Source organism: Leptidea sinapis, chromosome 19 (assembly GCF_905404315.1).
Source record: "Leptidea sinapis chromosome 19, ilLepSina1.1, whole genome shotgun sequence".
In the NCBI taxonomy this organism is placed as follows: Eukaryota; Metazoa; Arthropoda; class Insecta; order Lepidoptera; family Pieridae; genus Leptidea; species Leptidea sinapis.
The window spans coordinates 6873247-6886162 of NC_066283.1; the positions used below are offsets into that span (position 1 = coordinate 6873247).

The 12916-nt window shown below is 33.2% G+C and overlaps 1 protein-coding gene across 1 annotated transcript; it reads left to right on the top strand.

Moving 5' to 3' along the window:
- The first annotated feature begins 230 nt into the window (after positions 1 to 230).
- Positions 231 to 9213, top strand: LOC126970053 (vacuolar protein sorting-associated protein 28 homolog). Its single transcript, XM_050815734.1, has 7 exons — positions 231 to 448; positions 538 to 598; positions 750 to 945; positions 3901 to 4002; positions 4514 to 4648; positions 5464 to 5602; positions 8977 to 9213. The coding sequence occupies exons 1-6, from the start codon at positions 442 to 444 to the stop codon at positions 5593 to 5595; spliced, it is 633 nt and encodes a 210-aa protein (XP_050671691.1). The 5' UTR covers positions 231 to 441; the 3' UTR covers positions 5596 to 5602; positions 8977 to 9213.
- The last annotated feature ends 3703 nt before the right edge of the window (positions 9214 to 12916 follow it).

Genomic DNA, 12916 nt, shown 5'->3' on the forward strand with positions numbered 1-12916 from the left:
CTATTGTGAGCTTGTAAGAGTAAATATTAAATATACTCAATATAATACAATTCTAACAATATAAAATAAAGTGAAGTGATAAGTGAACTGTGATATGAAAAGTATACTTAAGTAGATAATAAAAAAAAGACTTTATTAAAGGTCTTAGTTACCAGGTCATAAAATCCCAAAGTAAAAAAAATAACAAGTTAGAGTAAAAGTGTTCTGTGTATCACTTAGTGTGTATCAATTGGTGTTTAAATTCTCTTTGCTTGCACCTATGACACAATAATTTTTAGAATTTTATTATTTTTATTTATAAACAATATCGTTTGTAAATTGTAACCAAAGTGTTCAATAATTGTGCTCATAAGTTAGTTTTGTAACATAGACTTCGCATACATACTCAAAAAATTATTTCAAAATCATTGTTTTACAAATAAACAATTCTACCACATCGTCATGCAAGGTGATTATTTATAATTTGGATTGGTTGAACAATGAATTACGAAGATATTAATTATTCTTTGATATAATATAACTTTGATATGGTTTCAGAATCAAGACCAGAACTATATGAAGAAGTAAAGTTGTATAGAAATGCTAGAGAACGGGAAAAGTTAGTAAAGATTTCCTATGACTTATGGAATTATATTTACTATGTATATTTATATAAGCAATAAAATTACTATTGATTAAAATTAATAATCAATTGAGATACTAATAAATTATTCCAGCAATTCTTATTATATATTGCAATATAATTTTAGACATGATAATATGGCAGAATTATATGCTGTGGTGAGCACACTACAACACTTAGAGAAAGCCTACATGAGAGACTGTGTGAGAGCTCAGGAGTACACTGCTGCATGCAGCCGCCTGCTGGTGCAGTACAGGGTGGCCTTCAAACAAGTGCAAGGGGATGAGTTTCCAACTATAGAGTCATTTGTCAGTAAATACAGAGTAAGTGATGTGAAGTAACATATTATGTAGGTAGTAGTAATTATTATTTATAATAGACTAAGCAGCTTTCGCTGATGCGTCTATATCATTTGCATTAATGTTTGTCCAGTCTATTCTTAAACTGATTAACAGATTTTAATTTAACCACATCCTTGGGCAATCTATTCCATATATGAACAACTCTGTTGGTCAGAAAGTGTTTCAATGGATTTGATGATGCTAATTGATATTCTAGCTTCATATCATGTCCCCTAGGATTGCTCTTCCTTGGAAACATACTCTCAAAATTTGGGACATTATAATAATTATTTAGTATTTTGTATGTTTCAATTAGATCACCTCCTTCTCACCTGCTTTTGAGGGTGCTGAGTCCAAGCTGTGTAAGTCTTTGTTCATATGTAAGATTTTTCAGTTCCCTTGGCAACTTAGTGGCTCGCCTCTGTACCCTTTCCAACAATTCTATATCCTTAATAAAATATGGATTCCAGACCTGAAATGAATACTCCAGTAATGGTCTGATATAAGTTTTATAGATTTTTAGAAATGTTTTCTTGGCGATGTTGAAGAATGCTTTTCTGATTGGGTACAGGATTGAGTTGGCTTTCTTCACAGTAGCCACAATGTGTGCTTCCCATTTGAGATCATTGCTTAAGATCACTCCTAGGTCTTTTTGTGTATCAACCGCTTTTAGTTGCTTATTGTCTAACCAATATGATACTCGGGGATTATTTTTTCCAATATGTAGAACAGTGGTTTTGTTGACATTCAGTGAAAGTAACCATTCCTTTGTCCAGTGTTCATTCCCTCACGTGAAATTTTCGATCATTTAGGAAGTGACTAATGACACCAGACTAGCAGTTTACCACGTATGCCAAGGTGTTCTAATTTATGAAGTAGCCGACTAATTGGAACTCTGTCGAACGAAACGCTTTCTCGTAATCCAAATAGATTATATCAGTTGGTTGACATTTGTCCCAATTTAATATCCACTGTCTAAGACAGCTGAGAAGGTTAGTGATAGTAGATCGCTTCTGTGTAAAACCATGTTGTTCTCGAATAATTATGTTTTCTCTTGTTATGAATTCTCTTAAGCTGTCAACTATGATTTTCTCCATAGCTTTACACAATATGCTCGTCAAGCTGATTGGTCTGTAGTTTTCAGCATTTAACTTATTGCCTTTTTTGAAAATAGGTGTAACCACTGCTTCTTTCCAGTCTGTTGGGAGTCTTCCCGTTGCAAAAGACAGATTCATTATTAAGGTTAATTGGTTAATGATGGCGCTGCATTGTTGGAGCATAATAGCAGGAATATTATCCGGACCACTAGCTGTTGATTCATCAAAAGTTTTTATAGCCTTTAGAACTTTCTCTGGTGTAAATACAATGTTTTCTAATGATGCCTGTACTCTCTCTATGTTCACATCTGGTAATTTCCCAGGTGGCTCACACACATATGCGTGTTCAAATTGATCACCAAATATTTCAGCTACCTCTACTGACTTTGTTGTGATTTCTAATGTTTTTGGATTCATAAGAGCTCTTGTTGATATTTGGTTTCTGACATATGCATAAAAGGCTTTTTCTCCACTATCAGCAATGTTTGATTCAAAATTGATCCTATTTTGACGTGTAACTGTACTATTTTATTATTTATGGCACGATATTTTTTATAAGATTCATTATCTCAGTCAAGTAAATATATATTCCATTGCTTCTTTTTCCTGTCCGTTAATTTACATATCTCCTTAGTAATCCATTGTTTGGTTTTACTGTAACCCTTACGACTTTTTATTTTTGGTATAAACTTATCAATAGTAATAGAGATATTTTCTTTGGACATCCTCCATGTATTATCTATAGAGTCATTTTCTGGAATATCAGATGTGAGCAAGTATTTATTAATTGCATCATAATCACCATATTTGAAAGCTCGTTTATAGGACATGGATTCTTTTATAACTGGACCCACCAGTTGTATCTCAGCCAACAGAATCACATGATCACTTTTTCCTATTGGAGGGTGATAATTGATTTCACTAATGAGGGACTCATCATTGCAAATAATACGATCCAGAAGAGATTCTTGCTTGTTCCGTTTCCTGGTATTTTGATTTACCATTTGTGAAAGATTATTATCAATTATAAGATCAATAAAATTTTCGTGTAATTTATTATAGCCTGAGGTTTTTTCAATAGGCCACTTTATGTCTGGCAAGTTAAAATCACCAATTATCAACAGGTTTGAGTTTGAATTTGCAGCTTTTTTAATATTGTTGAAAAGACATTCATCAGATATTTCCATGTTGTAGTGAGTGGTAATGTTCACTATCATAAAATTAATATAATATAAATATATTATTTGACTTTAATGTTATTGGCTTCCATGCTACAAAATTTTTAAGATGAAATAGCTATTAGTACACACCTCTAGCCACACAATGCAGGGTAGGGAAATATTAAAAGGGAGAAATACACACACAGTAGAGAGTATCTGCCACATAGGCAGTAGTTGAATATTAGAGAGTCATGTGGAGTAAAAGGAGATGTATTGACAGTAGGGTGATTTGATTATGGACCTATGTATACCTTCCAAAATCAAGTCAAGAGTATCATGAAAAAAGAATGTGTGTATGAAGGGTTTCATGGAAATGTATGAAATAAGGAATGTTATATTAGTACAGAGGCGAGGAGGAGGTGGTAAGGTAAGGGTTATGGGTGTTTGTATGTATGCTGCTTTCTGTAGCATGTGTATTTGTTCCAAAAGAGATAGTAAAATAGCTCTAATGTATACTGATCACCACCATAAATATTAAAATGTTCTTTATAAAACATGGTGTAAGAATAGACTAAAATTTTGATTTTAAATATTTGAAAAAGAGAGAAGTTACAATGTTAGTTTCTAAGAGTTTAAGTCACTGTCTGAAACCAGAATTGATATGTGCATCTTAATTTCAGCTAGACTGTCCTGCCGCACTAGAGAGGATAAGAGAGAACAAACCCAATTTGATCAAAGATGATAAGGGCAATACCAATAAATACATTGCTGAGATTGTGTCTGTATGTATAATTTACTTTACTTTCTTTCATTATATTATTATTATATTGACACAACGAAATTCATAATAAATCATTGACTGACAAATTTTCTTGCGTTTGGTTCATTTTCACATGTAACAAGAGTTTTAGATTTGCCGCCAATTCACAAAAACAAATGACAAATGAATGCAATATACTACATTAGGTTACCAAAGAGCAATGTTTCTAACTGACCAGTTCTAAACATTTTCATTAAAAACTTTACCCACATACAATAAAAACTTTTTATTATTAGATTTTTAGGTAATGTGGCTATCACTTCAATTTGTATTCATTGTTTTATACTGATATCAATTATTAAATTGCAATTAGCACAAAAAGTGTACCAAACTTAAGATGCTAAATTAATCAACATGTAACATTATTTAAAATTATAACATTTCTTTGTCAAATTAAATAAATTTGTCACTTTATATTAAATATTTTTTCTGGTAGTGTTAGAGCTCAGCCGTTCAAATATATTTTATTACAGTTGTTTATAACTCTAATGGACAAGCTGCGGCTGGAACTGAGGGCCAAAGACATGATCCATCCAGAGCTGAGAGAACTCAAGGATACAATGGACTGCCTGGGCATACTGCCTTCCGATTTTGAGGGAAAACTAAAGGTATTATCTTATTGTCTTTTAAAGATGACAACATATATAATGTTCATATATGTCAGTAGTTATTAAATTTGTGACTTAATAATAAATAATATTAGAATTATAGTACAAGATCACACACTGCATTGTTTTTTTCATAAAACAAATTTTACATAAATGTTGACCGAGTATGTGATGTATTAGCCTATAAAAACCTGTAATTTATTTTAATATATTTATTAATTTGCTGATATAAATTGCAACTACTGTTGTTTTTATCAGTTTTGCATAATTTTAAATGAAAATTATGTAAAGAATTAAAAAAAATGGTTGCCAGCTCTCTGTCAGCCTTAAATGTAGGGTTGCCAGGTATATTATTGTCACCTGTTTTTTTTTTTTTTATTTAAAACAAAATGAAGTTTTATATTTGCTGTTTACAATATTCTTTGTTTGCCTGTTAAAAATGGCCATAAGCAGAGTTCGTCACAATTTCAATAAATGACTCTTTTAATAAACCTTATTAAATTATCTGCATGTTTTTGACAGACATTGAAAGGGGTTTGAATAAAGGATTGTTAATCCATTTATTTAAAAAACTGTGCTCTATGAAGTTTGTAATATGTAGCAGAAAAATTACTGTCCAAGTGGTGAGTGCTAGTACCGGTGTACATGTGGTGTTTTTCAAAAAAAAATATTTGAGTTTTGTGGTGTCATGCTTTTTTTTGGTGGAGGGACTCAGTCAAGAAGTTCCTAAGGATATTATTAATAGCGACCATTAGTGTGTATCGCCATTGCTTTTTGCATGATATTTTTCTATAATCTGGTGTGGTTTGTCCCAGGTGCAAGAATGGCTGGACAAGCTCTCCGAGATGACGGCGTCAGACGAGCTCACCGAGGCGGAAGTGAGGCAGCTGCTGTTCGACCTGGAGACATCACTCGGGGCTTTCAACAAGTTCCTGCAGAGAGGCTGATTGTACCGTTAGTATTATATCATTGGTTACATATTTGTCTGACATTAATAAATTACTCTTAGGCCTCATTTACACGAGAGTTATAAGACTAGTCAAGTGTGTGTCGTCGTACAAGTTTGTAATATAATAATATAATTTTACATAATTTTGTAAAATAAATAAGATCAAGTAAAAGTCATTAAGAATAGTGAAGTAATTTGAATTGGTTAGTAAATGAGTAAGTTAATAAAACATGAAGAGTTACTAAAAATAAATATATACAATTTTAGTACTTAAAATACAAAAAAAGCATTATAATATAATAAATAATAATGGAAAGGACAAAGGCAGAGCCAGAACCGAATCGGCCCTTGTTCACTAGTAGGTCCCAAAAACAAAGGAGACAGTTTTTTTTGGGCTCACTGGATATGGTGATGTTTATTAATTGTTTTATGTTAGTAAAATTGTAACTAATTTATTATTGTCAACAGGCCATATTTTATTGTAAAATCTAACGGGGTTTACGAAATTGTAATAAAAAGGCAAACACTTGATACATTTCCTGTATCCAGTTATGGTCACCACGGCAAAAAAATGTGTATGATGGAACATTTGTTACATTCATGTGAGGAAATAAAAATATTAGTATAAAACATGGTGGTAACAGTGATTATCGGCTTTTGAAAAGTTACAAATATCTATAAGATCTATGAACCTAATTTTAATTATTGTTTAGACTTTAGAGCTAAAACTAATTTAGCAATATGTACATGTTTTAATATTACCGTGCAATGGAATAAAGTAACATAGACAAAGTCTATATAGATATGTTATCTGTATAGACTTTGTCTGACGACCTGTATAGCCGAGTGGTTAGCGATCCTACCTACTAAGCTAGAGGTCCCGGGTTCGAATCCCGGTAGGTGCAAGCATTTATATGATGAATATGAATGTTTGTTTCTGAGTCATGGATGTTTATTTGTATTCATGTATGTTTAAGTAAATATATTGTATTAAATATAACATTGTCTTCCACCCATACAGGCTATGCCTAGTTCGGGGCAAGATAATTTGAGTAAAAAGTCTGTCAATATTATTATTATTATCATTATTATCTGTGCATGTCATTTTGATTTTTATGTTGTCAAAACATAAACGTTTCTTTAGAGTTGCGTGACAGTTTAATTTGCATTATTATAATTATTTGGTTTATTTCATAGATTTTAATATCGCATCTATAGCATATTATACTCCAGAGAGTCATTGTGTAAATTGTTCAGTACGATTTCATCGTAATTTGCGAAAACAATAATTAGTGTATGAGATACATGGAGACTTGAATAGGAACTCCGAAATGACAGGAAATGAGTTTGGTCAAAATAAATACATATCTTCTACAGGGTAGGATACAATCAAGGCACACAAGCAGAAAAACTTGTTTACGGGTTGACCCGTCGATTTCTAATACTAGAGATACTGTTGCACGTTTGGTGGGTTGACATTCTGTTGGTTGCTGTGCACATGAAATGTCCGTTATGTGGTATTTAGGGCAGGGCATCAAGATGAGATTGAGCCACCTGCATCGTTTCTGGATGAGATTCTAATTATAAAGGATGATTTTGAAAATGAAGATGACTAATATATATTTATACTAATGTGTTTTGTCTTCCTATGATAAACAGTGTATAAGACCTTACCTCAATAGTATTTATATGAAATACTTATTTTATTAAGATTAGACTTTGAAATTATAATGATGGTTATTAAGTATTTTTGGGAAGCTTTGTGGTTTAGTTGTTATGGTTAGTGCCCTGACTGCTAAATTGAAGTATTGAGGTGTCGGTGTACACTCGCCTGGAACTATGAATATACTTGTGTGATGAACATTTCTGTTCTGTATGTCATTGTAAGCCTTCTTTTATCAGCTGTATCCTTACTCTTCCTAAAGGCTCTGTTTATTTTGATATCAGATAGTACTACCCCTATCTACTTAATTATGGCCGTTTCTGTTTTCTCAAGGTAATAGCTTATTATCATATTTCTATATGATTTTTAGGTTATTTTGACGTTCACATTTGTATCGTATTTCTCAGTATTCCGGTTAGACGATTTCTAACTAAATATACCGTTGTAATTTAGAGATTATACGGAAGAAATCAATACATGTTTCAATACTATACCTACACTAAGTTTCGAGGTGGGCCTCATCGTCGAACAAAAATAACTGTCTCCTTTAGACTTAATCACATCTTTAAAATTACCGTATTATTCGGGAATGTCCTTTGCACACATAGAATTTAGACTGTTTACATTATTTTTTTTGTATCACTACACGACGCCATTTTTCCTTCTTTGAATCAGCAGCGACGCGCGTGGTAAGAAATAGAACTAAGTATCCATTTGCCGCGGCAGTTTGTAAACGGCGTTTGAATTGGCCATGAATTATTGCTACATATTATATAATGGTAAGGTAATTATTATGGTAATTAGTAAGGTAATTTACATTTCGCCGAATTCATATTTCATAACAGCGATGGTTTGTAAACGTGCGACGCCGTATGTGAAATCATACAACGTGCTTGCGACATATAGATTTTACTATTATAGTGTTAACAATTGTTATTTTAAAGAGATATCCCTCATTTCTGGAATTAATTAAATAAATTAAATTTGAAACCAAAATTTATGAACGATGCGGGACTCGAAACCGAGACTTCTCGTCAATTTCCTAATATACAATTATTGAGGTTGAGCAGGTTATCAAGTGTAAAGTAGATTCTGGAGATGAAGCCACAACCTAAGAGTTGAACAAGATATACCCAAAGTTACGATTTACTATAACAAATAGACTCAGTAGTAAGAGCGCTCGGACGAAACCCGAGACGTCGCGGGTTCGAGTCCCGCATCGTTCATATATAAGGGTTTTTACCACGGACTAGTAAAAAAAGGACTCCGCGCCGTGATATTAGCAAGTGAAGCACCTTTATGCTAGTGTGTGTGCGGTTACGGGGTATACCAGTTACACAATTTTTTCTCCCTTAGATAATCATATATCCACAAATACTTTCATATTATTGTTTTTACACTTTTTCACAATGCACAAGGGTATTTTAAAATATTTTATTGCGACGCAAACTGATCTGTTACAGACGATGGCAAATCTAATAATGGCGGCCGATCGGCTTGTATTAGTGTAAGTGTATGCGTGGGGCTATGTATTTACACGTTTACCGGCTTGTTTTGGTGCCTCACTGTTATGGAAGGTGACACTGAGTCCTTTATTTTTACTCGTCCGTGGGTTTAATTTGTTAATTATAGTGTAATTTTTATTCTAATATTGCTCTTTTCTTTTTATATTTGTAGTTACATTATTGTCTATTCATATATTATATTTTATTTCAGGTGAACCTGACGCTCAATAATTAAACTTTTGTATACCATTCGCTATATTACTGTTGTTATTTTGATGTTTATTATCGATAGTCAGGACTCTAGTAACTTTGGAATAAGGTTTGTTTTACATTGACATATGCTTCAACACTAAAACAAGAAGTTGTTTCCAGTTGATGTTTACGTCTTAAGTTATACCTTATTATGTAATTATGAATGTATAGTTAATAAACAGTTTTACAACAAACATTTGTGTGTATATTTTTAAAAGCAGTTTTCTTGTCGAAACTTCATAAATTCCATAATTCTTCATCATCTCATAAATAGAAACACTATTTTAATGGTTTTTATATAAATTTATGGTTGCAATTACTAATTGTGACAGTAATCACGACCATCATGTTCACTAAGCATCTTTACACAAACAATGAGTTCAAACTCTAAAGGTTGATGCATCCAATATACGATAATTTTTATTCATACATATTATCATTCTTTATTACTTTTCATGAAATAATTTATTTTATTTAAACACGACTCATTATTGGATGTAGCACCTTACAAACTAATTTGTTATGTATATTACAGCCATTGTAAAATACTCTATTTGACTGAAAAGAGTGGCCGTTGAGTTTCTTGTATGTTCTTCTCACGAGCTCAACTTTTAACTAAAATATGGTAAATTCAGTAATTTAAAATAAATATGTATTTGTAGTGATGATCCAAAAGCGCTTAGTTTAAGCCTATTAGAATAAAGTTTATTTGACTTTGACTTCGATTGTTCAAAAGAAGTACCTATGATAAAATACCAATGCAATATGATCCAGGGATCTTCAATGTTAGAGCATAATCACAATACAATACCTAGGTACTGAGAAAATTTAAATGAGTTTATTTCGGAAGAAAAACTTTACCACAAATTCAAACAAAATAGGTAAATGAAAACACATATTAGGTAAATTTTAAATACAAAAGAAAGCAATAATATTATGTGTGGCATTGGTCTTCTAGAACTGGAGTCTACTCAGTTACAGTTGTGTCCATACTAGAGCACAACACTGATTTTCAGTGACATTTAAAGCTAACTGACATTTTGGAGTGAAAATATAAATAATTATGGTACTGTTGGCGCCGCAATTGTTTATTCTCGTTGTTGTAATTTTTTGTTATGGCAAACGATAGTGCAGATAGATTCCTGTTTGGCCTATGGACTTGCATCCCGTGCCACTAAATAAAAAAAAAATATAGATTCCTGTAGGTAATAGAGAGAAACCTATAGACGACAGACGCATTGGTTTCTGATTGGCTAATCTAATGCCAATTGACTCTCGCGCCGGTTAATGACGGTTAATAACCAATTATCAACAGGCACCTTCGCACGCTTTTTCATTAATAATTCATCAGTGGTCAATGGAATATTCACATCGCATCAAAGATCTCGGTGTAACGGATTCATTCTCCAAAAGCCGAGCGAACACACACTTTAACACCAAGAGTTCCTAAATCCTAAAGGATCAGTGGGGGCACCCAGCTGCAGACCATCTCAGTACTTCAGGCATAGAATTTTGGCACCGTGTGATAGCCGGTGCTATCTCTCCAGTGTTGTTAAGAGTTGAGTTTAAGGCAAAGAAAATCAGCAATACTTATAGCAATGCATTCTCCGTTCGCATATTGGCCGACGACGGGCTGAAGTAGCCAAGAGCAGCTATTTACAACGTCCAGGACTTTCTAATTCCGGACGGTACTTGAAAGCTGTTAGCCGATTATAAATATCGGATAAATTCCAATCCTCAGTGTTCAGCGCCGCAACCCAGATTGCTGCTTTAAATGGCACATTCAAATTCAAATATTTTTATTCAAAATAGGATTTATAATCACTTATTGAACGTCAAAATCTACCACCCATTCAAAAGAGACTGCCTCAGACCTGAGAAGAATGGGCGCAAGAAACTCAGCGGCCTTTTTTTTTTATATAAAATATGGATTACAATGTAATATCGTACAATAAACATTTATAATTAAAGAGCCTGAGGGTGTTCGCATTAATCCCAGTCCGTAGTGTCATTAAGAAAATCGTTTATGCTATAATAACCTTTCCCACACAAACGTTTTTTAACAATTCTTTTAAATTTCGTAACACATTTGTTTTGTACATTTTCTGGGATCATATTGTAGAAGCATATACATCGCCCAACAAAAGACTTACTAACTCGACCCAACCGAGTAGTAGGCATAACAAGCTTATGTTTGTTCCTCGTGTTAACATTATGAATGTCACAGTTTCTAGAAAATTCCTCAATGTGCTTATGAACATACAAAACATTATCAAAAATGTATTGAGAAGCAACAGTCAAAATGTTTATTTCTTTAAATTTTTCTCTTAATGATTCTTTAGGACCTAGGTTATAAATCGCGCGAATAGCCCTCTTCTGCAGTACAAAGATAGTATTAATATCGGCCGCACTGCCCCATAACAATATACCATAGGACATAATACTATGAAAATAACTCAGTCAGTTAACCGTCTGATTTTCTTAACCGCATATGCTGCAGAACTAAGCCTATTCGCCAATCCTTCAATATGGGGGCCCCACTGCAATTTGGAATCAAGAGTAATGCCAAGAAATATAGCAGATTCCACTGGTTTTACCACCTCTCCATTTAATAAAATATTCGCATCTACATTTTTGACATTTGGCGAGGTGAATTTAATATATTTGGTTTTATGATTATTTAACAATAAGTTATTGGCGCTAAACCAGTACACGATGTCAGATAGAGCATTGTTTACTTCGTCATAGAAAACTTGGCTTCGTTTCACTTTGAATATAAGTGAAGTGTCATCCGCAAACAATACCACCTTGTGTTTTTTTTCTACAAGGTTAGGTAGATCATTTATATAAATTAGGAAGAGGAAGGGTGCAAAAATAGACCCTTGTGGTACCCCCATACCGAGAGGAGTCCCAGGAGATCTCCTGCCATTCACCTCGACCCTCTGAATCCTATTATTTAAATATGAGATCAGAAGATCGAGTGCAGATCCTCTTATACCATAGTGGCATAGCTTCCTGACCAGCGTTGAATGTTGAACACAATCAAAAGATAGAGAGACTTAGATAAATCACAGAAGATACCAAGTGCATTCTGTGATTCCTCCCAGGCCTCAAAAATATTCCTGATGAGTTCAACACCTGCATCCGTAGTCGAGCGTCCCCTAGTAAAGCCAAATTGTTTTATATGAAGTAACTTATAAGTGTTAAAGTGAGTAAGCATTTGGCTTAAAATAATTTTTTCAAAAATTTTACTAAGGCTCGGCAACACCGAAACAGGGCGATAGTTATTCGGGTCAGAAGTGAGTCCCGATTTAAATATTGGTGTAATTTTACTATACTTCAGAAGGTCAGGAAACACGCCATGTTCAATACAGCTATTAAAAACTAGTGCTAGATATGGTGCTATGACGTCAATAACAGAACTTATTATTTTTACAGATATGCCCCATATATCAGCAGTTTTTTTCATTTCTAAGGATCTGAAGGTTTTAATTATTTCTGCTGGGCTAACAACACTGAATTTGAAATTTTGTTTACATTCCTTAACATTTTCCAAAAGAAGTGACTCGGCAACACTGGTGGAGGAGACAAGGGTGCTTGAGATGGAAACTGGAATGTCAGAAAAAAATTTCTCAAAAGCAGAAGCTACTTCCTGCTCAGAGTGGATTTTTGTATTGTTTATTATTAGATTATATTCAAACTTGCAGTCTTTCGCTCTTCCAGATTCCCAGTTAATAACTTTCCAAGTCATTTTTATTTAATTTGAAGCATTTTTAATTATTTCTCTAATATGCATTGATTGAACCAGGCCTCTGATCTGCCACCTTAACAAGCGGTTTAGCAATGGTTATACCGCTTCAACCTTACTCGAATATGTGCTTTTAAGTATAGAAAGCAAG

What these genes read in the sequence shown, in the direction of transcription:
- LOC126970053 (XM_050815734.1), top strand. An exon ending in AATGCTAGAGAACGGGAAAA is followed by an intron (nt 599 to 749) that starts GTTAGTAAAGAT and finishes ATATAATTTTAG; the next exon opens with ACATGATAATATGGCAGAAT. An exon ending in ACATTGCTGAGATTGTGTCT is followed by an intron (nt 4,003 to 4,513) that starts GTATGTATAATT and finishes ATTTTATTACAG; the next exon opens with TTGTTTATAACTCTAATGGA.